This window comes from Hermetia illucens, chromosome 5, assembly GCF_905115235.1.
Source record: "Hermetia illucens chromosome 5, iHerIll2.2.curated.20191125, whole genome shotgun sequence".
NCBI lineage: Eukaryota > Metazoa > Arthropoda > Insecta > Diptera > Stratiomyidae > Hermetia > Hermetia illucens.
This window is the reverse complement of record NC_051853.1, coordinates 79783688-79810255: the sequence shown is the minus strand read 5'-3', so window position 1 is coordinate 79810255 and position 26568 is coordinate 79783688. Positions and strand designations below refer to the sequence as shown.

The 26568-nt window shown below is 43.3% G+C and overlaps 1 protein-coding gene across 3 annotated transcripts in view; it reads right to left on the bottom strand.

The window, feature by feature from the left end:
- LOC119656833 overlaps positions 1 to 26568 on the bottom strand; it is a 312026-nt gene that overhangs the window by 90512 nt on the left and 194946 nt on the right. For all 3 annotated transcript variants that reach the window (XM_038063481.1, XM_038063482.1, XM_038063483.1), the window contains exons 4-7: positions 18055 to 18163; positions 17785 to 17809; positions 16587 to 17709; positions 4652 to 4864 (exon numbers count right to left, since the gene is read on the bottom strand). In XM_038063481.1, the coding sequence (XP_037919409.1) occupies positions 4652 to 4864; positions 16587 to 17709; positions 17785 to 17809; positions 18055 to 18163 (1470 nt within the window). The remainder of the gene's footprint in view (positions 1 to 4651; positions 4865 to 16586; positions 17710 to 17784; positions 17810 to 18054; positions 18164 to 26568) is intronic.

Below are 26568 nucleotides of genomic sequence, written 5' to 3'. Positions count from 1 at the left end.
TTCCTTCTCTACAGATTCCCCAGAACGGAGAAGAACCAACAATAAGATGACACGGAAAAACACGTTTTTCCCTGGGCATCTTTATGATGGGTAATTTTATTAGTTGTGCAATTAATGGTTGCGAAACAAGTTTCAATTCAATATTGTTGTTTAGTTCAGCCTACTAATGAAAATAAAAGAGAAAAGTTCTTATTTTGTATTTATTCAATTTTGTAATATTCAATAGCTATTCAGGAAAAAAAAATTCAAATTAACGCATTTCGCATTCGCTTCCTAATTGGCAAATCGCGATGCATTTCTTATTGGCAGGAATGATGCGCCGAATTAAATCGGCTCAAAAGTTGTATAAATCCACGGCAAACATTTAAATTCTGTTGAAATGCTTGGCATAATTGAGTTTGTTTAGTTTTTATAGTCTTTCAATCTAATATTATCTAATTAGTTACTGATTTTTTATTTACAACTTTAGTTCCATTTCGCATTGGTTTGAAATGTATATCAGTTTCGGAACCGGCGATTTAAAGTTCATTCCGACAGCCGCGGGTGTTGCAAGGCAGCCTTTTACATTTATAATAGTTTTGCCATGCATTTATTTATAATAAAGGTGTATGCACAGGTGAATATGACATTTACAATCATTTTCCTGCCGCTGGTTAATCAGGTCAGATTCATGTTGTTTTTGTTTTATGCAGGCCAACGGGGCGAAAATTTGGAAAACAGAACAATTTCTTAAATTGAAAATGAAATTGAATAAAATGCATGTATCTTTTTACACAAGACAATATGCTGATGAAGCTTTTTATTCTTCAGAAATAACTGGAGGGCAATAAACTGCTTTGAATATAAGAAGTCTTTTGAAAGTGCTGTGCTCCCATATATCAAAGTATTTATGAAATTTTAATGACGGCCGGTGGTATTTAATGCAGGAATTGCAGTTATATCAAATGGCAAAATGGTTAATTTAGATGGGAAACTTTCACAGATTCAGGCTGGGGCCAAGTGATTGTCCGAATTTCGATTATTTTAGAAAGTTGAGGCGTTATGAGAACATGATTCACTTTGAATTTAATATAAAATTAGAAGAATATAAATAAAATTTGTAGAATAACTACCTACAAAATTGCTCGCATTTGGCATCCTTTTTAAGTGTACAATTAGTTTGCTCTTTCCAGAAGATGGGCTAAATTCAGTTAAAATATGAAGGAATCAAAAATGGAAATGTAGCTAGGAGCGTGCAATATAACAACTTGTATCCATAATTGTGTATAATTAAGTTCACAATGCGTAAGTAAGCTAGGAACTGGAAGTTGGATGCTGTAGGCATGAATGGTTTTGTGCTTTTTTTATGTGAAGAACTTTGAGTGTATAAATAAATAATAAATATTTAACAATATTCCATTTTGTTAGACTGGCTTACACGAAGAATTGATCCTGGGGAGTACAGCATTGGCAGAGGTTCAGTTTGAACGGAAAATAACTATATTAGTAGTGTAATGCCCCCTGAGATAAGTTCAATGAATTCTGCGACACATTTGCGAATAAATTTCTAAAAGTTTGGTATTTCAACGCCAAGCATTTTATAAAAGAAATCCAGTTTGTAGTATAATGTCATAACAAAAAAGTTTGAACCTCGACTTCAATACAAGACAGCCAATTTAGTTAACCTCTGAAAAATTGCCAGCTTCATGGAATTCACAGCAAATTTTGAAATAGCTGTGGGATTGTCATCAGTTTCAGTGATCGTACTGGAAATATTCAACCAGGCAAAACAATTAATGCAAGTAAACATTGCAAGGCAGTTGATGGTTACAATTTTAACTTACAAAGAAAAGTTGCTTCCAAAACTAGTAACGATATCAAGCAGTTATTAATTAGAGCCTACCAATGCAACCAGCAAAAGTCCATGGATTGGAGGGAAAGACTAATTTCCGCACTAATATTAGAAGAATTACGCTCTCAATAGACGTTAATTGCTTTGTATGAGAGTCCTAAGAAAATGAAACGGAAAATACAGAGAGAATCATAAACAAATGATATTTAGGAAAACAGTAGTACCAGGAAATGTCAAGTAAGCTTCCAAGGAGTATTTCAATCAATCCATTTATTTTATCTGCTTAATTGATAAATTACTAATACTAAAAACAAAAGAAAAGAAAACTTTTAAACCATTCCCAGCAGCCTTGCTTCTTAGAGTCAATCTTTAATCAACGACATCTTTTTAGTAATTGGCAATGTAATGTAATGCGCTATGGTGTCATACATGCCGTACATTACTTCATAGCAACTAGGATATTGATTAATAAATTAACTTCACGTGGTCGTCTCTCGTCAATTAGGGCCGTTGGCTACCAGAACATACAATCATCTGAAGTAATAATTTCCGATTTCCTTACTGCCGGATAAGATAGGTAGCTGAACGGGCTCCACACGACAAGAAGCCCTCGCATCACCTCAAGCAGTTTCATGGGCTCCAACCTAGGCGATTAGCCCTTTAGGCCAGCTCATATCCAGGACCACTGCCTAAGCAGATGCCAAAATTTTCGCTGAGTTAATACCGCTAAAGCGGAGCATGCCCCCGCCTTGACTAATGAACAGCGTCAATAAGGACAGTTCAAGTCAAGAGCAGTTTATTTCCCTAATGAGTGGAAGAAGAGGATTATAAAGGGGACTTGACAGGTTCAATTTTTCTAAATTTTCATTTTATCATGATCGATTTTGTTTCACAGTTGGCATTCTTATTAATTTGCCAATTGGTCAGCGTTTCTTTTCACCGACCTTCATTTCAACATCGTCATTCCCAAGCCAAGTATCTCAGTTGATGTACCGTTTACCTGACTTGACTCTGTGGTGCGTACTCGGTGAAAAAGTGAATAGCCCGACCAGCTGATATAATAGTGGCTTCATCAGCCGATCATCAAATCGTTTGACTTCTTTAATGGCATTAAGGAAACCCTCTGGGATGGCAATGCCAACACCGTATTGAATATGTGGGCTACCAAAATAGGGAAGTTTATTGCCATTTTTACTACGTTTGACAGAAGATAGACAACAGCCAAATCAAGTCTCTCAGTTTTACTTGGGTTACCTTCGGTTAAGTTGGTCTATTTATAGCGAAAATGAAACACAGTTTGTATGCCTTAATGGGAAATTTTTTGGGAAGCTGTGACATTATGGAGAAGGTACATTTTTATACCAAGAGACGAAATTAGAAGGCTTCATCTGCACTCTGTATCACACCAGGATGTATGTATAATATTTTGACAATTTGAATTGGAATCTCGAATAATACGAGCAGAGTAAACATTCGCTCAGAGGCTCACGGTGACTGGTACGGAGTATTGTGCATTTTCATCTTTTCATTTTTACTACATCCTTCGCAGCTCGTCATCCAAAACATTTTCCTCAGCACAACGAATTTGCGGTCAAGAAGATGGTTTGTTTTCTTCAATTTGAACAGTTGCTTGCCATGTATTTTTTGCAACAAGCACTTGAATGAATGAAATATTGATACAACTTTCTAGAAATATTAGTTTCAATTTAGGTTCCATAAAAGTAAATCCATTCACACTCATCAAACAAAGCTCAAACTGATAATAATTGAAATATCTTTGAAGCTTATTATTTTACACATTGAGTTACTATGGTCAAAAGTATAAGGTGAACTTTTTCAATTTTTTCCGGCATCCTACAATTATATTGGGATTCAATTCTTTCCGAAGAAATATAATAGTAGACCAAAGAGGTCATGTACATGTATGAGGTCATGGACATATATGTACATCTATTTCCAGAACGAGACCTAGAGAGGAGAAGGACGTGGCAGCATATGCTGGACGTAAATTGAAAGAGGCCTGTTTGGCTGTTCAAATTTGACAGAAAATCTGCCACGATTTCAAACACATGGGCTAAAACTGGAACTGTGCATTGCCATAGCGCAAGAAATATAAATACTAAACAACGTCGCCAATATTATATGCGCAATTTTTAAAAAAATGTTGCATATCACGCTGATAAGTCTAAATAATGGCAATGATCCAATTATTAGGGTGATTTATGGAAGACGATTTGAATTGCAAGTCGAGGCCAGCAGGAATTTAGAAACGGGTCATACCAAAGGTATCTGACTAAGTTTCAACAAGTTCTTCACAGGTCAACCTGACATTGGTATATGCTGCAGCGGACAAATAAAGAGGTTTTAAAGGATAAAAAGACGGTGATATGAAAGACACTTAATTGAATCTTTCAAAATTACTAGGTAGGGTAACGTGCGATTGCTACGTCTACAAATCACCGATATTGACTATCACTAAGTGCATTTAAATTGAGCTGTACTAAATTATGTGGCACTTTAAAGTTTTACGTTTGATTTTAAGATAAACTCCCGTGTAATTTATTATACTGACCACATACGTAAATCCAACAATTAAAACACCAAGCGCCAGTCTATGATATCATCGACGGCCTTATCTGCTCGATAAGACTCGAACTTGAAAAAAGTAAACACAATACAATCTCCACGCCAGCAACAGCAAATTGCATTCCTATCTTGTTATGGATCATGTGCTCCAATTATCGTTATCAAGCCTTACAATTTGTGATGCAGTTGATTTCGAGCATGACTCTAATGGCAAAATTATGTGATATGACTTACCTCCTCTGCTTCCTTTTCCGTTTCTTGGAATCCATTTCGGAACATTTTTCTGTGCGCTCTCTTGAATTCGTCCATTAACGCATAGTGACGGCGTTCATCCTCAGCTCCACCACCCAATAGTGGATTACCAAAGCGTTTCGGCTGCAGTTTCGAATTGTCGTTTGATTTTGTACTATCATTGGCTTCATTTGGATCGAGGCTCACACAACGTCTCTGCAAAAATGAATGAATGCTTTTTAGATCAAATGCACTAGACCCTCTGATACGTGCAAGATAACTGACTTTGAAATGTCTTATCAGATGAGTGAAGGGGAACGAAACTTGAAAGTGATGTAGTGATTTCAAATAAATTATCTCCAATAGATTGCACCCCAACTTACACAGAAATGGGGAATTCTAAAATTTCCTATCATTTCAGGCATAGTTATGTATTTTAAGAGGAAGTGCTTCAATAAATGAACTTAAAGGGGGCTTCCATATGAAAACTCCATGTACATAAGTACGGAAGTGTGCTGTTTGTCAGTTTGCTTTAATGGTTTTAATAGATATGCCAACTGACCTGTGTGGAGTTGCCAAACCTCCCATCAGGCGCGTCCCTTTGTGCGAATAAGGGAATGCTCGACGAATGTGTCATGGGCATGCGCAGGCCGGGTAGGTGGGAAGTAAACGCCCACCCGCGGATAAAAATTGGCTATGGGAAGGATACCCAGAAAATAAACCAAATATGGAGGAGGAGAAAAGTAGTTTTTTTTACAGTGCAGGACTTCGGAAACCCAGTGCCGACGGTTTTTGGAAGTGAGCAAGCGAGCTCCCGGCCGTCGATACCCAACGACCGCAGTACCTCAGTAGTGGGAAACCTGGCTACTGTGGCATCTAATGCTACAAGAGATAATGGTGGAGTGGAAATCAGGTTCACATCGGGTCCTTTTAGGAGGAGTTCGAAGCTTGGGAGATCACCACCGATGACAATGGTTCCTTTTGGTAGTCGAGATTCGTCGCGGGACTCTGAAAGAAACATGAATAGTCCCATGGTCGACATCATTCTTTGTGGTGCAAGGCACGAAAATAAAAGGGGACATACCGGAATGGCGTTCGTTAGACTCGCGGAACGAATAAATGAATTGTGCGAGTTCATCAAGGAGAGGCGGAATATCCACCAAAATATTCGTGCCTTGATAAGAGGCATTAAATTGTCTTACATCAAGGCACTTGAAAAAAAGAATTCCCAAGCGTCAGGTGGCAAGGTCACAAGCGAAACACAGGTGACGCCTCCCCAAGATTAAGCAGGCGAGAAAACGGACTAGGGACGGTACCAGTGAGCCTCTAGGACCGCAGAAGTCCCGAAAAGAAAAAAGCCTCTTCACCAAAGAAGGCGGAGCCGGCGAGAGTACCCGCGAAAGTCGGTAACCTCACGATTGCAGCCACAACACCTGCCCGAACAATGAGTTAATGTGAGCAACAAGTGGAAAAAGGACAAAAAGAAGTTCCGCCCGAAAATAATAATTATTTCCAATGAGGGAAATATGTCCAATGGCGACATCCTCCGAAAAGTGAAATCAAACCCAGAACTGATGGATTTGGGGGATAGTATAAGCCGTATCAGGCGAACGCAGAGATGGGATCAGATGCTGGAATTAAGTAGATCCGTCGACAAGTCGGCCGGTAACTAGCGCGCAAGGTGGAAAAGATATTAGGAGAGGAAACTGAGGTAAGAGCTCGGAAGCAGGAGATAGTGGTTGAATGTAAGGACCTAGATGAGGACATCTGTGCTGCGCTAAAGTAACAGTTCAACTCTAGCAATATAGACCAGAGTACCATAAAGAGGATAAAGAAGGCATATGGCGGCACACAGGCCGCTATTATTAGTTTGCCGGCGGAATCAGCTATTAAGTTGATTACCGCGGGCAAGATAAGAATAGATTGGATCGTGGGCAGACTCTGAGAGCAAATATCTCTAAAGAGATGCTTCAGATGCCTTGATTTCGGCCATTTTGCGGCGGCATGCACTAGCCAGCATGATAGGTCGAGAAATTGCAGGAAGTGTGGGGAAGAGGGCCACCTCATCAAATATTGCACCGGAAATCCACGGTGTATGCTATGTAGTGGGAAATAGGGCGTAGACGACCGGCATGTTGCGGGAAGCAGCAGATGTCCGGTATATAGGAGGGAACGGAACCGCACAGGCAAATGAGATTGATACAAATCAATCTTAATCACTGTGAGGCAGCTCAGGACCTGCTCTCGCAAACCATTCAAGAGTCGAATGTTGATGTCGTGGTAATTTGCAAGTCGTACAGAATCCACGGCAGTGCGACTTGGCGGAAGACAAGCCATTCGGGAAGTCATGGCCCCCGGCGGCCGGTTTTATAAGGGCGAAGATCAACGGTGTCCGTATTTACCTACTACGCTCCTCCTAGTATAACCTTAGCACAATATGAGTAGATGTTAGACAGTCTAGTGTTGGATGCTAGAGACCGCAGCCCTAAAATAATTGCGGGCGATTTCAACGCGTGGGCCCTGAAGTGGGGAAGCCGATTGACGAACACCAGAGGTCAAATTCTGTTGGAGTCTTTAGCAGAGCTGGACATCGTGGCGGCCAACGTTGGATACGTGCCCACCTTTCGAGGTAGAGGGTCGGATTCGATCGTTGACCTGACATTTGTTAGCACTTCACTGGTGAGGAAGATGACTTGGCAAGTGAGTGAGCAATACACCCACAGCGACCACCAGGCCATCTTCCTCTGCATTAAAAACTGAGGAAGCAATCAACGACGCTCTGGAGATAGAAAGACTAAAGCGGTTGGCTGGTCTATCGGAGCTTTCGACGGGGAGACATTCCTGGCGGCATTGGACAGCTGTTCAGCGTGTAACCGAAGCATGCGATGCTACGATGCCACGACGGCGTTTGCACCATGGCAAGAGGCCAAACTACTGGAACTAGGGGATCGCTGCCTTGAAATTCTCTTGTCCCCGAGCGAGGAAACTTTCCCACAGGACAAGGGGAAGGCCGGAACGCCAGGAGCGTGAGGAGGAATACAGGGATCTGCGAAGCAACCTTAAGAAGGCCGTACGGAGAAGCAAGCGGAAATGCTACCAGAAGCTCTGCATGGAGACTAATACGAATCCGTGGGGTACAGCCTACCAAGTTGTAATGAACCAGATCCGCGGGCAAAAATCAACCGGCAATATAGGTTTCGGCAAGCCCGTTCTACAGTCGATGCAGTAGCAAAGGTCGTGAAATTGGCTCGGAATGAAATGGCCATGGGCAAATGCTGTGCTCTGGTGACGCTGGACGTCAAAATTGCTTTTAACTCAGCCAACTGGGGCTGGATTAAGGGCGCTTTGGCCAAACTGGGTGTTCCTAGCTACTTGGCTCGGCTAATCAAGAGTTAGCTTTCGGACAGACTTCTCTGGTACGAAACGGACGACGGGCCGAAAGAGTACATTGTGACAGCAGGTGTGCTTCAAGGTTCTGTATTGGAACCACCACTATGGAACATAATGTACGACGGAGTGCTTGGCCTTCGCGTGCCGGAGGAGACACCGTTGATTGGTTTTGCGGACGACCTGGCGGTAGTTGCAATTGCAAAGCATCCCGAGGATGTGGAGATTTATGCAAATAAAGCCGTTTACACCATGAAGTCATGGTTACGAATGGCCAAGCTAGAGCCGGCAGACGGAAAGACGGAGGCTGTCTTCATTACCAACCGTGGGAAGAACAACACGGTTAACATACGGGTTGATAATCGTGGGGTCGTCTCAAACTCAATTGTCAAATACCTGTGGGAGTGATGATCGATGCCAAGCTGAGTCCACTTGGATTATGCGCGAGAGAAGGTAGCAAATGCTAGCTCATCCCTTGCAAGGATGATGCCTAACGTGAGTGGGCCGAAGTATAGTCGCAGGCTGCTCATCGCGGGAGTGGTGACGTCGACCCCTGTCTGGACGGGAGCTTTAAACCACGCTGTAAACTGGAGAAAGATAAGTCCGGCATACCGGCCAATTACGCTAAGGGAGTGCAGCGCATTTAGGACTGTGTCGAAGAAGGCAGTAAGTGTCATCGCGGGAATGATCCCTATAGATCTTCTAGCGAGCGAGACACACTGGCTATACGAAAAACGGAAGGCAAATCCAGCCGAGATGAATACGGATTTCCGAAAAGCCATCAGGAGAGAATTGTGTGGCAAGTGGCAACAACGGTGGGATAGCTCCGACAAGGTCCGGTGGACCCATACATTGCTCCCGTGTATCGAGAAATGGGTCAACCGAAGGCACGAAGAATTGAATTACCACTTGACTCATGGGGGCGGACATTGAGCCCTCCAACCTGGTGGAAGAGATACTGAACTCGAAGGAAAGCTGGATGGCGGTAAATGAGGCAGTAGCCGTGGTGTAGACAAAACTCCTGGAGTTGGAGGTGGTATAGCGAACCAGAGCCTCCCCTGCGAAGTAATACTTCACGGTGGTCCCGCGAGGAGGGGCAGAAGAGTGGGGGTGGTTTTAATGGGTGCGAATCCCACACACTATTGCAACCTGGCGCAGCAGCGTCTTTTTCCACCTCCATCCATAAAAAAAAAATATGCCAACTGACACTAAAATTTAAACAAGTATAACCTTCCTCCCTTTGAAGATCAGAGAAAAAACTCGAAATCATCAAAATGCGTACTTTTCTTTATGAAAAGCAAAATATGACAAATATGAGATGTGTGTGCAGATGCATTGAAAGTTGGTAAGGCAATTGCTAGCAATAACATGACTCATCTACCGGGGGGCAGTGAACTGCAATTGGAAACAGTGGTGAAATATCTCAATAAAATCACCATCGACGCATATAAGGTCAACTCTCCGGCTAAGACAGTCACACCATGAGAGGATATACCCTAATGGAAGGGGAGCCTAGCCAGAATGAGAACAGAGGTTGGGAAACTAAACCGAGACTTTCCAAGGTACAAAAAGCCACTGGTAACATATAGCAGCACGATCAAGAAAACAAAGCAAAACTGCCTCAAAGAATTATGTGGAGGGATTGAACAAACCACAGAAGCATCCAGGCTGTTCAAAGTTATAGCCAAAGACCAGGCAATATCTTTTATTTGCATGAAGAAGAAAGGTAGGATATGTATAGATTCTCGGGACTCATTTCTTGGGGGCTTAGCCGACGTTCGAAGGCACTACCAAGAAGTCGGAAAAGCGGAAGCTAAACGCTTCAGGTATGAAAGGTTTTGTGTATTACTCATATGAGCATATTTGGGTGAGCATTTGTCCTATTTGTATCTAGTTCGTCATGTTTATCAATTTAGTTTGTCAGACCATTCACTTTAGTGTTGATCGTGGCATTCAAAGTCTTAGAATGTAGTCAGTTTAGGCAAAAGTGACAACATTGACCTATTATAACTACGTCAGTAATTGCGATTTTCACCAAACTTGGTAATATTATGTTCTATAGCATAGTCTTAATCGCTGCCAAGCTCGATGATTCTAGGCTGAACTAGAAGGGGGTTCGCAGTCAATTTCTAGAAAATATACTTACATTGAATGTGTATTCTATTATTAACTTTAATTAAACTGGTATCGAAATGGATAGTAGTTTGAGACCTAGATGTGAAGTGCATGGACCAATATATCTTTTTGTCAGATACTTGGTTTTGGTGGTTTTTGAGAACGGGTCCTTGAAGTAGCTGGCCCATTTCGGACCCCCGCACAGTGCCCTTTGTAACCAATGCCAACACTGATATCGGTTTCAACTATACCCAGTAGAAAAAAATGTACACTCCCTTTTGCATGTTGGGATCCCCTTCCCCCTTTAAACACAACGTGGAACTATGTTGCTCTCTCCATGCAATGGAATTTAAAACTTTCTACCAAATTTCGTATCAATATGACGCTTCTAAGATCTTAGGTGTGAGAGACAGACAAACAGATAGGCGGACGGACAGACAAGCAGATAGGCTGACGGACAGGTAAACAGTAAACCGATTATAATAAGGTGAAACAAGCAAAAGAGGCATGCTCGGAAGCTAGAATAACATGAGCAGTAGGAGTCAATAAACCTCTAAAATCACCCAAAATGGATGGCATTTTCCCAGCGCTACTCAAGAGAGGCACGAAGACCATCTTAGCGCCTCTTCTAAGGATGGTAAGGTAGCATAGCCTCAAAATATGCAGTAAGAGCATGGAGAGCCAAAGGAGGTCTTTATTCCGAAGCGGATACAAAGGATCCTTTTCTCCTTAAATTTCGTTCGTACTAAAAACGGTGGAGAAGGTAATAGACAACTATATTATAGCTAAGGTTCCAATGCGTAATCTCTTACACCCATGCGAACACACTCATCGGGTAGAACGATAAGCTGAAACTGCCCAGTATCAGGTGACGGATGTATTACGAGGTGGCATAGAAACGAAGGAATTAGCACTCTCTGCGTGTTTGGACATCAATTGAGGGTTTGAAAACACATAGCACACAGAAATGAAAGACGCTGTGATCCGCAGGAGAGTGGAAAACAACCTGACCTTCTGGATGGGCAGAATGCTAGACAATAGGCAAATAGAAATGCCGGCAGATAAAAATTTTATTGTCATGAACATTACTTAAGGTTGTGCACAAAGTAGGGTATTATCATCGTTAATGTGGTGTATAATAGTTGATGAACTCCTAAGATAGCTGACAAATACTGGAATACAAGTCCAGCGTAACGCCGACAGGTGAAGATATGAGGATATCCTATGTGATCGAATCCAAACTAAATTCAACAATCTAGTCCAATCTAGTCTATCATGGCAACTTGAGAGCCATTAGATTACATGCCATGGAGATGAAACGAGTACGAGAGGTAAAATATTTGGGAATTACACTAAACCAACCACTACTTTGAAGACACATGCTATAAACATACGCGGAAGAATTTGAAAGGCTCTGACGACTTGTAGGTAAATAGCAAGATAACAATTGCAAAAATAACAAGACAATTGCGAAAATACTACGTTAGATATGAACTGTAAAAGTGAGGCCAATAATTAATTACCTAAGGGGCGGTAATCTGGAAAGACAGGATTGAACTCAGCACAACAGCCAATGAGCTGCTCAAAGGCTAGATTGTGTGGGACAGTGGGACATTGAGGACATGTCCAACGACATCCCTAGAGGTCCTTCTAGGATTAATTCCCCTCCAGCTTCAAGGGTGATCTCCACAATGTCCGGGAATATCATTGAGGCAGGGGGCTGTCTATATCGAAGGAAGGTTAATAATCTTTCAAATTCCATCAAGGGATGGTATGACAATGAGGTCTCATTTCAAAAAGAAGTCTGAAACACAGGACAAACTTTGCGAGCATGACAAGGAGCTTGGCTTAAACTGGTTACTTGATATACGGACAGACTCTGTCTGTGTCTCACAGCAGGGAAATCAGGAGCCGGGGCCATTTGTCCAAATAAACACATTTTTTGAACCAATTGGGTAGGGAGCCTAATATATCTAGGCAGAAATTTACGCTATAGATAGATGTGCCTCCTTCAACCTTCAAAGGAACTATAGGGGCCAGAACACTTCTGACCGACAGCCAAGCGGCCATCACGGCACTTAGGTCTAACCAGGTAAACTCCAAACCTGGTAAATTGAACACGTTCGGCTCGCTATAAGGTGTTCTCTAGATTTTAGGCCACAGGTTAGAAGGCAATGAGGCAGAAAACGAGCTGACCAGGAAAGGAGCGAGAACTCTGTTCCACGGACCAGAACCCTTCTATGGAATCAAAAGCGGATTTATGCAACGACAGTGAAAAATTATGAGGAATGGGTGAGGCACTGAGTGAAACTACCAGAATTGGAACACTATAGGGTGCTCATGAGGAGATATGAACCCAAATGCTCCATGAACTGTTTCAACCTCACCAAAGAGAGCTTCCAGATTATAGTGATAATAGTCGCTGGCCATTGACGGCTAAATCATCCGCTGGGGTAACTAAGGATATCAAGGGACGCCGTGGGAAAGATTCAGCAGAATGGAAAGTGGATGCAAAATCTGCGGAATCGTGAAAACAGGAAGTTCAATGGTGTGTGCACCGTGATAAAAACGAATTCGTTAGTGCGTCATTGGCGATAACGAGCGGTTGGAGAGGTGGCAGGAACACTTTACTACGATTCTTAACCCTCGCTTCCCTGGTGGAAGAAATGGGTAGCGACCGTAACATGCCGATAACATGCTGTTCCTCTAAACAAAAGGGAAACCATCTCGACCATAAATGCGCCCAGAAGGAGAAAACCGGCCAAGCTCAATGGTCAGTGGTCTTAATGGTGCTTTTCGCTGCCCCTGAAGTTTCTGTAGATTTCCAACTTCCACTCAGACAGCAATCGTAGGAATCGAAGACCTTCTCGCAAAGTGACAGACGAAGATTGTCATTAGAATTTCAAAGAAAGGCTCTCGTTTTATTTGTGACAATTGGAGGGGTATCTGCGTGCTCCCTGTCGTCTCAAATAATTTAAATAATCCTAAAAGACTTCAAATAACATCGCGACCCATCAATTTTGAACTATAGGCAGAGTTCACGTTTTCGCTTCACTTACTCGTTCGTAAGTGCGAGAAGGCTTTCGATGGCGTGAACAGGGAGTGTGTGGCGCGCTCTACACAGGGAAGGGATAATGGCGCTAAATGGCACATACCGCACTAAAAGAAAATCTCAAAGAAATTTGAAGTCAAAAGCGGAGTCCGCCAGGGCTGGATCTTATCACCGATATTATTTCTTCTCGTTACCGGCGATGTTCTCCATACTACCTTATCCGGAAAGCGTGGAAGTGTTCATTAGACCACCCCACCTATATGTGCATCCGTAGTGTAGTGGGTTAAGGTGAGACAAAAAGGTTTTCACCGTAAACTAGCCGCACTGCAAAAAGCTGTTTGTCTGGGTATAACTGGTGCCATGAGCACGACATCCGGCGCAGCTCTGAATGCACTACTCAATTTGCAGCCCCTGGATATATTTATTTAAAGCACTGCAATGAGAGCAGCTCATAGGCTAATTCGATTAGATCAATGGGAAAACAACGGATGTGGGGGGGCACAGAGCATTGGAAGAGTTACTGGGAGGACTGAATCCAGTTCTTACAATGCCTTCCGATTCTCGTGCCTGAAGCGTAGAGAGGACTGGGAAGACCCAGAGGAATGCGTGGAGGGATATACGGAAGTCTTCTACACCGATGGCTCAAAAAAAGAAGAGGGTTCTGGAGCCGGAGTCTACCTCTCGAATAAAAACGAGAAGTGGGCTTTTCCTTTGGGACAATATGCAATTGTTTTTCAAGCCGAAGTTTATGCGATCCTAATGGTGGCAAACGGGGTGATTGACGAGCGGTTGAAGGACAGGCGCATCGCAATCTGCAGTGACAGTCAAGCTGCACTGAGGGCATTGAGCAGTCCTTTGATCACTTCGAAAATCGTTCAGGAATGCAGAAACCGTTTGAATTCTATGTCTAGATTCAATACGGTGAAACTACTCTGGGTACCTGATCACTGTGGCATACGTACCGCAAAGTTTATCCTGTCGAAAAGCAAGAGGACTTGCAGGTGTATTGTGGGCATTCTGACAGGCCATAATTCACTAGCTGGGCATATGTTCAGAATAGGAATTACCGAAGATGATACGTAACCCTCCTGTAATGAGGAAGCGGAATCCACGGAGCATTTCCTATGTGAATGCCCCGCCTATAGACGCATCAGGCATCAGATCTTTGGTGCCGATGTCGATCAATTTGCATATTTAGGAAGCGTTACTTCTGCCGACAGGGCCACTGAGGTGGATGTCGCCCGACGCATGAACAGCGGTAGGCTTTCGCTGCTTTGTCTAAAATCTAAAACACCAAAATCAAGTTGAGACTCTTCTGCGCTAGTGTTCCTTTTGTTTTGCATTATAAAAATGGGGCATGGGAAGTGACCGCCACTCAATCCTTCGTGAACACCTGTTTGCGTTGTATCATTGGAATACGCTGACCTAACACTCTTTAAAACAAAGAACTTGGTCGACGCGCAGGTCACCCGCACGCGATATGATCAGAAAGCGGAAGTGGCAGTGGATAGGTAACACATTTAGTGGGCTTAACAATTGTATTACTGACTATGCTATGCAGTGGAACTCACACTGCCAAGGTATCCGAGAGTGGGTCACCCAAAAAGCATTTGGTGCGGAATAGTAGAGAGTATGGGAATCTCGGGAAGTCCCGGGTAGATCTGAATCGCATTTAAGAAAATCGCAAAAGATGACTCGTAGGTGCGGTTGAAGCGCTATATTCCAGAAAGGAGTAAATGGCCACCATATACAAATATTCAAGAAAAAAAATTATGGTTGATTAGTATTTTAATTTTATAGAGAAGGACTGAGAAGCGAGTTTAACTTGGTCCAAAATTCAATTCTACCAGATACTGAAATTTAAGATTTTGTGTAAACACGAAACCTATCGTTTCTACCAAAATTTACTGCAATATAAAACTTTGAGCGTCAGCATCGCACTAAAGTGAGTTGTCTAGCATACTAAATCCATAAACATTACGAGTTAGGTACAGATGGCGCAAAACATATAAGAAATACACAAAACCTTTCATAAATGGAACTTCTTCGATTTGTTCAAATTTCCAAAAATGTTCTTGATTTTCACGGAATTAGGATCTACTAACTCCCACAATGAATTTAGTATTTCTTGAACTAGAATGGAGCTCGAAAATGATGCATGTGGTGCTGGGAGTGACTGGAGTGGACTGGAGGATTGGAGACAACCTCTTAGGATGAACTTAAGGGAGGTTGCCGGGTCTTCTTCTTTTTCTTCTTCAGCCTTTGTCCCGTTCACAAGCGGGGTCGGCTCGTGGTGATTGGCCTCGCCATTTGGCCCTATCAAATACCTGATCTGGGTGCAATCTCGAGAGAGGTTGCCGGGTAAATTTCTAAAATATGGAGATATACTCTTATTAACTTTATTTGTGCAGATATCGCAATGTATTTTGGGGACTAGATTTCGTAAAGATGCACCACAGTAATTTTTTTTGATTTTCTGGTTGGATAGGTTCTGAGAACGAGACCTGTTTCACTTTTCGGGGCACACATTTTAAGCCTTTATTCCTCTATATTTCACCCAATATCAGAAACAAGATCATTTTCTAAAAGTACTAATCAGGTCCTTTAATTTGATACCCCACATGACCATTTTTAGTGAAAAAAATTGTACACCCCCTTTCACATGTACAGGGAGTCCCCCACCCCTCCTACTCAACACAAAATGGTGTCACAGTCAGTTTTTAAGAAAATATAATAATATACTAATATTAACCCTATGTGAACCGATAGAGATTATTTCGGAGTGTAGACATCGTATAGAGACAACTTGGTTTTTTTTTGCCAATTTTTCGGTTGAGCAGTTTTTAACACTGGGTCCTATCCCCCTTTAACATCAAAAAGTCAGAAAAGAAACCAGCTTTCATTTAACACCTTACATCCCGGGGGAAAATGTTTTGATACACCCTTTAAACTCAACGTTGAACGATGTTACTGACTGCATGCATGGGTGTCCACACATCCCACCAAATTCGGTATCAACAAGAGTAACCGAAACGAGAAAATTAATTCAGGGTCTTACTGGTCGGATACCTTTAGAACAAAATTCCTCAAGCAAATAAAATGACTTAGTAATATTCCACCTAAATAAGCTACAAAATAAAAACCTTATTTCCTAAAAAATTATTCCAAAGGGGCAAACCGGAAACAGCTTCGAGTAATAAGTAAATTATTAACATGAACCCTATGCTTAAATTAGGAGATTAACTCAAGTTGAACTTATTTTTGATGAACAATTATAGATCGAACTTTACACGGAAATTCCCCAAAAATCTTAATCACTACAAAGCCCCAATATTTACTTCTTAAATATTTTAGAAAGCTCGGTCTCCCGAGCCCCAAACCTACCACTTGCCGCTTTTTCAGCTCCTCACTGATTGCGCTGCTCAAACTCAAGCTTCCACTGATGATGGAGCTTGCAACTGATGGACACCTTTCCAGTGTGTCTTGGCTATAGCTGGGGAAGGCTGGTGGAGGCATAGGCGGTGGTGGCTGCGGAGTCGCATTCGTTGGAGCCTCTCCAGCTCCACAAGCGTCGCTCGGGGAAGACTTGCTACTCTCTTCCGTGGTGGAACCTGCTCCAGCGGCGCTTCGGTGCACCTCCACAATGACGGTCTTGGTTTCACTTTGTCGCGAAACGAAGCAAATATCCGCGATTTTGCCGTTTGTTTTGGCTTGGGCATCTGAATTTGGAGCGTCGTTGGCGTTGCCGGCCATTACGAAATTCTGGTCGTTTGGAGATTCCATGTTGCTTTTGTTGTTGCTGCTGGAGACGTTGCTTTGCTTTATTGTGACATTGTCGAGGCCGTTCTGTAGGTGCACGCTTGTGTTGTTATTGGATATGAGCGTGTTATTGATGACTGTGCCGGTTCCACTCAGCTGAATTATGGTGCGATTTGAATCTAGCTTGGCCTTTGCACCCTCCTCTGGAATTGTGTCCTCGACACAGCTTTTCCGTCGGTCCAGATTGCTTCTCTCTGCACTAGTCCTCTGATGGAAGGGAAGGTTTTCTTCCCGCACTATGCTCAGACGCTTGGCGGACTGGTCGCCCCAGCAAGGACTCTGGTCACCAGTAACACTGCTCGCTGAACTGTTGTACCCACTCGATTCGCCCGGGAAGAGGTCCAGCCCAGCTCCAGGTCTAATGAACATTTCCAATGTATGAGAACTCTTCATAACGGCCACCGCCTCACTGAACAACACGTCCGAGAAGTCGATGCTGTTGCAACTCAGTATCTGATCGCCCGGTCTGAGACCTGAATCGCGGGCCACGCTGAAGTCTTTCGTGAATTGGACATAGATCCCCGGCTTCCACTCGGGACCTTTGCAGATGCCCAAGCCCAGCTTGGTTCTGGGAGCCACTTTCAAAACGACTCGTATTTCCTTAGCGGGTGGTAAGTCTTCGAGATCGGTTATCGAGGTGAGAGCATGGTGCGGCACAATGTGCCATGTGAGCACGTCGACTGGCTTTCTGCAAGGCGGTAAATCAAATTAGACGAACAATGTCTTGCCGGAAATTCATTTGAATTGCATTATGTGTACTTACTCTTTCACGGGTAACATGCCAACACCTGAAATGGGAGGAAAACATGAGCATCATTAGTTGTACTGAGTAATGGAGTTTGCAGCCGGGCAGAGGCTCCGCACAATAAACATAACTTCACGTAAGGCATTGGACTGGATGGTCTAATTAGCACCGCGCGGTGCTTATGTGTTTTGGAATATTTCCATGCCTCGGGGTTTTATTGGTGATAAATTTCATACTTTATGGGACGAACTAAGTGGCGAAACATGTTTATATGGATGTGATACTAACCTCGAACTTTGAGGGTCAACCGATCCTGGTTGCAGATGAACTGCGCAAATTCTTTGTGAACTGCATCATCGACTTGGTATCCATTGGCTCGGATTATTTGATCACCAACCTGAAAATGGATTTCCCTTTAGCTACTATTTATAAGCAAATTTATGTATAGTGCACGAAATCAAGTAATATCCAAGTAAAAACATGGTTCCATAATGATCAAAAAAATTCAAATAAAAACTCAACCAAACTTCATAAAAAGCCAATCTTTGCACCAACTTATATTTCAAAATCATTTGTCAAGTGCTACCTATAAGAAATGTTCAGACTCCTACACCCAACAAATGCCCATTGATTACGAAGTGTGGACTTCATAAATTACTTTTCAACAATATTTGATAAACGGTATCAACCTCTGTAATTCTCAACTACTGTAGAAGCTAATTGAAAGTCGCCGCAGCTATGATTAATTGGACTTCTATTTTGCAAATTAACTTCAGATTAGGTAAAATGGGGTGGAAAATGGATTCAGTTAAACTGAAACTAAAGAACGCCAGCAGCTACGAAACTACAGAAGAAATGAAAAATTTATGAAAAGCAGCGGAATAAATCGACTAACACCATAACTTTAATATTGTAATAATTTATTAATTATATATTTATTTTGTTTATAAACATTTTAATTTTATTATGTTATAATTAGCAATCGATTTAATTTGTGTCGAGCTTTCAAGATCATGCAAAAAATTATAGCGAGTGACTGTCGAAAATATTACAATTCTGAAGTCATGGTCGTCTGACTCTTTCTAGCGCGTTCAAAATTAAATGCGATCGTTACCCAAAAGCGCTCGCGCTCTCTCAGCTTTGGGAACCTTGAAGTCAGGGAATTCCTTTCACCAACAGGAGGAGAGGAGAGGAAGGGAGTTATTAGTTCAGGGAACCCCTTGCCGTCCGGTCCCTTTGTCGGTCGAGCTCAATCTTTTGCACAATAAAAAAAGCCTGAACATAATGCGCTACACAACTCCACCTGCCAGCGCTCCTTAGCATCTCTCTGATAATGTAATCTGCTATCTCCCCTCTGTCTGCATAAAACTGTTCAACTTCACAACAGAAAAAGGTGTGTTGGGTGTCATCAGTCACTCCCAATTTTGTGCAGGTAAGACTGAAACTGAACCTCCATGCCCACTTAGAAGTTGCATAAGGAAGTAATCAATCTCACTATGCGTTTGGTTCAGCCACAGATCTAAATTGTCGATACGCCGCGCAGTTCATCTGCCTCTTGTCTTATTTCGCCAAGACAGTTGCCACCCAGTAAGTGTTAGTTGAAGTTCTTCGCGGGTAACTACCTCTCTTAAATCCTCGCTCTTGGATCTGTCGATGCCTTTACGCTCCTTAGCAAGAAAGGCAACGAGAATCACCCCCCCCCCCCCCAATCACCATCACGGCCGATTCTGAGACAGTGTGACAAGTAGGCGCCACTCACAAAGCTCCTGTCTTTGAACTTAAGCGAGGCACTTACAATGTACCTCCTTATCAAGGGCATCAACCCACATCTCTGCATAATTGAACAGAACGAACTACGTTACTTGCATAAGAAGACGTCTCCTAGTAGATATAGGTCCCTCCAGATCCAGCCCTGTCCACTGCTGCTTTGATTTGCTATAAGAAACTCATCTTCGAGTCAAGCATTAAATCAAGGTATTTTTAACTCGATCGATCTGAGACGCTGGGTCGGAATTCTCTTTTTAGTCAGGATGACTACTCCAATTTTCTCCATCGCAAAGTTGAAACCATGAGCATCCATTCGCTTACCCGTCGCTTTAATATGCCAAGCTTTCTTTGCGCCTGTTCATCCGTACGTCGGGCAACAAGTGCTGCAACGTCGTCTGAATAATCGAGTAGGCGCGACTTTTCTAGCATGTTGATTTTAAGCAGACTATTGTAGGTAGCGTTTCAGAAGTCCAGCTCTAGGATGGATCCCTGTGCTACTCCCGACGTGATCTCTATCCTCCTCTAGTCTCTAGCACCTCAAAGAGCAGGGAATGGTCCCCAGACAATCCCTTAATATCCCCAACAGATAACTATATTCCTTGCATATTTGTCCGTCTTATGGAATTGAAGACATTTCTGACATCAAGCGTTATGAGGAGCACTATCTGTCGTGATCGATGGCTGTCGAGCTCAGCTGTCTGTCGTGATTGGCTGTGTGCGTCGGCTCGATGAACCGCATCAACAACCTCCATAACAGCATCCACCGTAGATTTCCCTCCTGTTAACCCAAACTGTCTTGGGGACAAGTCCCCGGCAGCGCAGATTGCTTCAGCGAGTCTACTCCTGGTGAGCGTTTCGAGCACTTTCTCGGCCGTATCAAGCATACACAGAGGTCGGTAGTCAGACGGGAGCTCCGGGTCTCCTTTTCCTTTACCGATTAGCACGAGCCTCGCCACCTACCAGCGGCGAGGAAAATGCCCCCCTTCACGCAAGCGTTCAAGGGTTTGAGCAAGTTTGGCCATTGGTGGACCTGGAGCCTCCTTGCTTTTTATGATAAGAACTGCTTCTTCGAGCTCTCTTATTATGGAACGCTGGCAATCCTCGACGCTTTCCGCGCTGTTGACATCAACCCGTACGAGATGTTAAGGGAATTATGTTCGTACAATGCGGTCCATCTGGTCTGTATTTTGTATGCAGGGTTTTCCGTAGAGGCTTGATATTCCGGGTGGCAAGTTTATAGCCAAGTCCCCACGGGTTCTCATTTACTTCGTTGAATAGGTTCCGCCAGCCGCGAGGTTTGCTGTATTAATCGCGCTGCGAAGACTCCTATTTGCTGACTTATACTCTACCTTTATGGCACATGCCCCTTCCTGGTTGTGTAAACGCCGGAGCTCTTGACACTTCCTCGGTGGGTCGACAATTTTTGCCATCCACCAGTACATAGGAGGCTTGTCTCATATGGGACCCTTCCGGGGCGTAGAAGCCCTACACGTTGTCGTTTCATCACTGAGTTTACGACAGTGTCAGTTGCAACGCTACCACCCCCCGAAGCGCGCTGTTCCAAGAGCTTCGACAAAATTCCCGATGTTCACCCTTGCGACATTCCACACGCAGAGGAAGCGCCGGGTTGGTGCATGCCGGCAAGTAGCGTCAACCACTTCACTTGCCGAGAAGTCTTCTAGGACGCAAAAGTTATGTCGCGAATACTTCCTTCGTAGCCTGGGAGCCGAAATGTTGACCTGAATCCGGCATTTAATACTACTAGCCCGGTTCTCACCGCCATTTCCAGAATCCGTTTCCTCTCTGGAGTTTGGCTGGGGCATGCCGGATTCAAGGCCCTAGCATTAAAGGCAACGTCTACCAGTATTGGTGCCGGCTTCAGCGTCTTCCAGAGCATAAAACCAGCGCCGAATCTGTCATCATCACATTCGGCAACAGGTAAACGCTAAAAAACGTTGCCCTTAAACGCCGAATCCAGGCAAACCCATTCCCTCAGTTCCGCAATTATTCGCTGATTGGCACTAGATCAGCCTTTACCTCTCCTACGAACTGCACTAGCAACTGAAGCGGTTGCATGTTAATTTGCAGGATGCGGATGATGCTAGTTGCGTCTTAGGCAATTCTAGTTGCGCTCTAAAGATTGGATACCGCCCCGAACCCGGAGTGTAGGTAACAATCTTAACAGATGCGCCACGATCCCTACAGAGAACACAATTTTCGCTTTCATTGCAGGTCTTCACTTCATGGCTTACCTGACCGCATCTGCGGCATGCTGTCCTCCTGTCGGGTGGGTCCCTTACAAGTCGCTGACGTGTGTCCATAGCCCAGACACCTGTAGCATTTGTACCCTATATACTCCGCATCTAATTTTGATTTTCCCGCTGTTAAGGAGTTTCATCGCATTTTGCTCGGGGACTTCCACCGCAGTGAACTTTAGCCTCGAGCATCCACAGAAGTGATACCTACCCGGGCATTGCTTATCTCTGGACAATCAAGGTTTATGACTTTCTCCACCTTCACCTTTTTTGTGAGGCAGTCAAGATCTCGGAATTTTAGAGCGCGCGTAGCTTCTTCCCAGTAACCCTTTGACCACTTCGCAGAACGGACTCTTGATAGTCATCTTCGACGCCTCACTCCGTTTTCCGTATGGAAGACACTTCTGCCCCATTTCCCACGGATTTCATGCTGTAGCGGATTGCACTGAGGACTTCCTGAAATATCTTGCCTTCCGTGGGCTTAATGAACAGAGCCGATGGTCTAGTCCTTCGTTTCTTCGTCTTTTGTCCCGGTGTCACATCGGGTACTTCAGCCCTCGCTGCCCCATCGTGTGCCCTCGCTATGACGCATTCGCGTGCTGCGTCCAAACGCAATCGGTTCTTCCTCCTTCCCTGATATTTTGGTTTTTTTTTATTTATCATGTTTATTCTTCATGGGAATTTCACGAGCGTATCGTGTGCCGCGCATCGTGGCCAATAGCCATGAGCGGGCGTCCTCTCAGGGACAAAGCCCCTAGCCCAGTTCCCTGAGGCCTGACCTACGATTAGCTGATCCCGGAACTCACGGGTGGATTAGCGTTCGCTCAGGGCAACGAGGTTTACTAACACCGATTTAATGGACACTATCCAACCAGGGTCCGGAAACGCTAGCTCCTGATACACGTCAAAGCTATCACCTTGGCGAAGCTAGACTCACATCACCCCATTGACCCAGAAGAAAGCTATCGACGGCTCTGTCGACTCCCAGTGTTTCCCGATGGGTACCGACCATTCCTGTTCGCTCTTCACAGAAAGGCTTTCTCAAGGCTACTACCGCGGGTATACTGCCAGCTAGTGGGTCAGAAGTCCTTACTTGCACACCACGAGGACGTTACTCATTGTATTGTAAAGGATCGCTGACGACCGCTGAGGAAAGGAAAGACTTTAGCTGGGCCACACGACCCTCTTAAAAGCATCTCGTAGAGACCCTTGTAAAGTGGCGTTCTTCACGTGGTTGACAGGTAGTCACGGCTTCAGCTACATCTTTGAGCGGACGCAACTATTCAGAACTATCAAGACTACACCTAATGTGGAGTACACGGCCGTTGCATTTGGTTATCCGGAGGCCAAATAGGGCGAGTACCACGACTGTCGATCAAGAAAGGTAGGGGGCTATTATGGCGGCTTTCAAATTGTGCGATCGCCTCAGGCAATACCTGAAGCTGAAATTTGCGAGGGAACGCTTTGTGAACGGCCTTATTTATTTGCGAGAAGCACGGCTTGTGGTATAATACGCCTGTTCAGCCTGGAGGGACCACGCAATCAGGCGAGGTTTCTTAGCACAGAATGGATCAATTTCTAAAAGGTTTGCGCAGCATTGCACCGTCATCCTAGTGAACTTGAAGAGTCCGAAAGGTGTATATATCACCGTTTTCGAGATGCTATAGGGGACTGCAAGGTTTAGGTAATATGCCTTGGCTAAGTGTAAAGTAAACAAAAAACGGCAGTCTAGAATACAGCGCGCATAGTCGTGGATTAGCTGAATGTCTGTAATCGCCACAAAGTTTCCATTCGTTATTAAGTTTAGGGACCATATTGAAGGGGGACGAATATTCTTGAAAGTAGTTCTTCAAATCTTTTCCTCACAGCTGCGAGCTTTTGTGGTTTTGAAGGACGCACCTTAGAAAACATAGGAGAGCCAGTAGTGGTGATGTGGTGCTGAACATGTTCAGAGTGATATTGCGGTATTTTTGAAGAACCGCGAATACGTGAAACAGCCTAAGGGAGATTTTGAGGCCAATCAAGGATCAGATATACTAAAGCCAAGAAAACTTTCGTCGAATTCCGGGGCTTATGCCTATCTCGCCATAAGTGCAGATCGACGAGAATTTCGCTGCCGCGAATTTTATGGTTTCCGATGTTAGCCCCTGATTTCGGGATGCAAGGAGAACCGATACTTTAGCGTCTCTATCTATTAGGTAGTTACATGGACTCAAGTGTTCATAACTTGTTAGCCAACGTGTGTCGCGCAATGCCTTGCCAACCACGGATACCACGTGAACCTCATGGATTTTATTGAAGGTAACCGCCAACGTTATTCCGAATCCGCACATGCCAGTATGATTTGTGTGCTCTCCTGAAGTCTCTGCAATTCTATTTCTGACGGGCGCTGCGGAGAAAAAACAACTTGGAAGCTTTATGGCAGTATAAACTTTTTTTTCCCTCCATTAGAAAATGGGGGCCATTATATCCTTGGGAAAGTTGTGTCCCATCAGAAAGCTGCTCTTTTAATATCATTTACGTATTTTTCTGACGCCTTTTTTATCGCGCAAAGAACAATTATAATATGACCTCACTAAACATTCAAACTGAGAAGTTCTTAAAAAAATACGTCGATTTTTTAAAATGGGGCATGTTCTTCTATTTGCCTTAACTAGGTAAATATTTCGGTCTGAAATTTCTGTAGTATCATATATTCCAAACATGGGAAGTCACATGGGAAAACCCCCATTAGCCTGAAAGACCGTTGCATATTGTCTTTATAGAAAAGCCCACTTCTCCATTTTATTCTGTAAGTAGACTCCTGATCCATGCACTATTCTGGTTCGTCGCAATTTTCACTACTTTTCAAGATAACTCCATATCTTCTACCAAACAAATGTATGGGAATCCCAGAATCAGAATGCATCAGAAAAACGTGGACTCAGTTCTCCTAATAACTCTTCCAGTGTTCTGCGCCCCCATGTTCGTTATATCCCTACACATCTAAATGGATTAGTCTATATGCTATTCTCATTACAGTGCTTTCAATCTACAAACATATCCAAAGGCTGCAAATTGATTATTACATTTAGGAGCCGATGCTATGCTTGTGGCACTGGTGATACCCAGACATATATTTCTTTACAGTGAGGCTAGTTTACAGGGAAAACTCACCTCAACCCACCACACTATGGATGCATAAGCGAACAATACTATATGAGGCATATGTTAAGTCCATTTTTAAGGTTTTGTGTGAAACAAAACCTTATTAGAATCGAGACGGTGTCTGTCTGTCCGTCTGTCCGTCTGTCTGTCTGTCTGTCTGTCTGTCACACCCGATTTATTCGGAAACGGCTGGACCGATTGTCACGAAAATTGGTGAGCGTATGTAATCTGGTGATCCCTTTACATGCAGTAAGTGGCGCCATCTTGTGTTAAGTTTAAGGGGGGGCTCCCCGTACATGTGAATGGAGGGTGCAAATTTTTTTTTCACAGAATGTAGCCAGGTAGGGTATCAAATGAAAGGCCTCAATTAGTACTTTTCGAATCTGGTTCAATATTTGATATTAGATGAAACATAGGGGAGTGAGGGTTGAAAATATGACCCACAAAAAGTGTAACAGGTCTCGTTCTATCCAACCGAAAAATCTGAAAAAAATCACAGTGGTGCATCTCTACGAAATCTAGGCCTCAAAATATATCCGGTTCCGATACCTGCACAAATAAAGTTAATAATAGTATATTTCCACATTTTAGAAATTTACTCGGCACCCCCCGTATATTCATCCCAGAGGTACAAAATTTGGCACGCGTATAATGAAGACTATAATGCACAGTTTGGTCAAGTTTGAACAAAATCCAACTATTATTAACAAAGTTATAGGGGGTGAAACTTTACAATTTTTTGTGAATTTCGTGCACTCTACAACCCGCATGACGTCATCATCACATATCAATTCGTCAATACCACAACGAAATGAGTTCTTATGAATTGGGTCGCAGACAATTATTTTGTTTTAGTTTTTTAGTTATTTGTCAACCAGACATGTGTATATGTAGGTATATAATATATGCGTGCTAATGAACTTTGCGGGTAGTGCCTAATTCAGATAGATATAAGACGTAAATCGGAAATATGGGTACGATAAATTTAGATACGTGCATATATGTCTACAGTAGGTAATAGGCAGTTTGTTTGTTTAGGGTGAGCGTGATATCTATGGCTCTAATATGTACGTATGTCTCGTAGTTTGGAAAAATATGAAGGATTATGTTGGATTCGTAGCTATATACGGACAGAAAAATGTGCGTCTCTTACATAAGATGAACACAAAACCTTTATACCCGAAGCGCGAGCTTCCGGTATTCCGACTTGTTTGATATAGTGAATGCGAAGTCAAAGCCTTTCCCACAAATGTGATGCCAAACCAATCTCTCCAAACATTCCAGTAGGAATAATGTTCAACTGATTTGTCTGAAGAAGGTTAACTTAAGAATCTTCATGTTTTTCACTCTATTGGGGATAGAAATCCAACAAATCTCGAAAAATCAAATAAAGTAGTGTACTTTAACTCCAAACAATCGTGGAAATACCCCCTCTAGGAATAATACCAGAACTCCTGCAGATTACTTTAATGCTTCAGAATTTCTATAATCAAAAGCTGGGGTACATTACCACAGAAAGTACACTAGTGGGGCGTTGAGAACTCTAGGACTGTTCCTCATTTTCATATGCCCGAACCGAGGATAAAACGTGCCCCGCTATTCCCTGATTTAATCGTAATATCCGAGTAAGTGA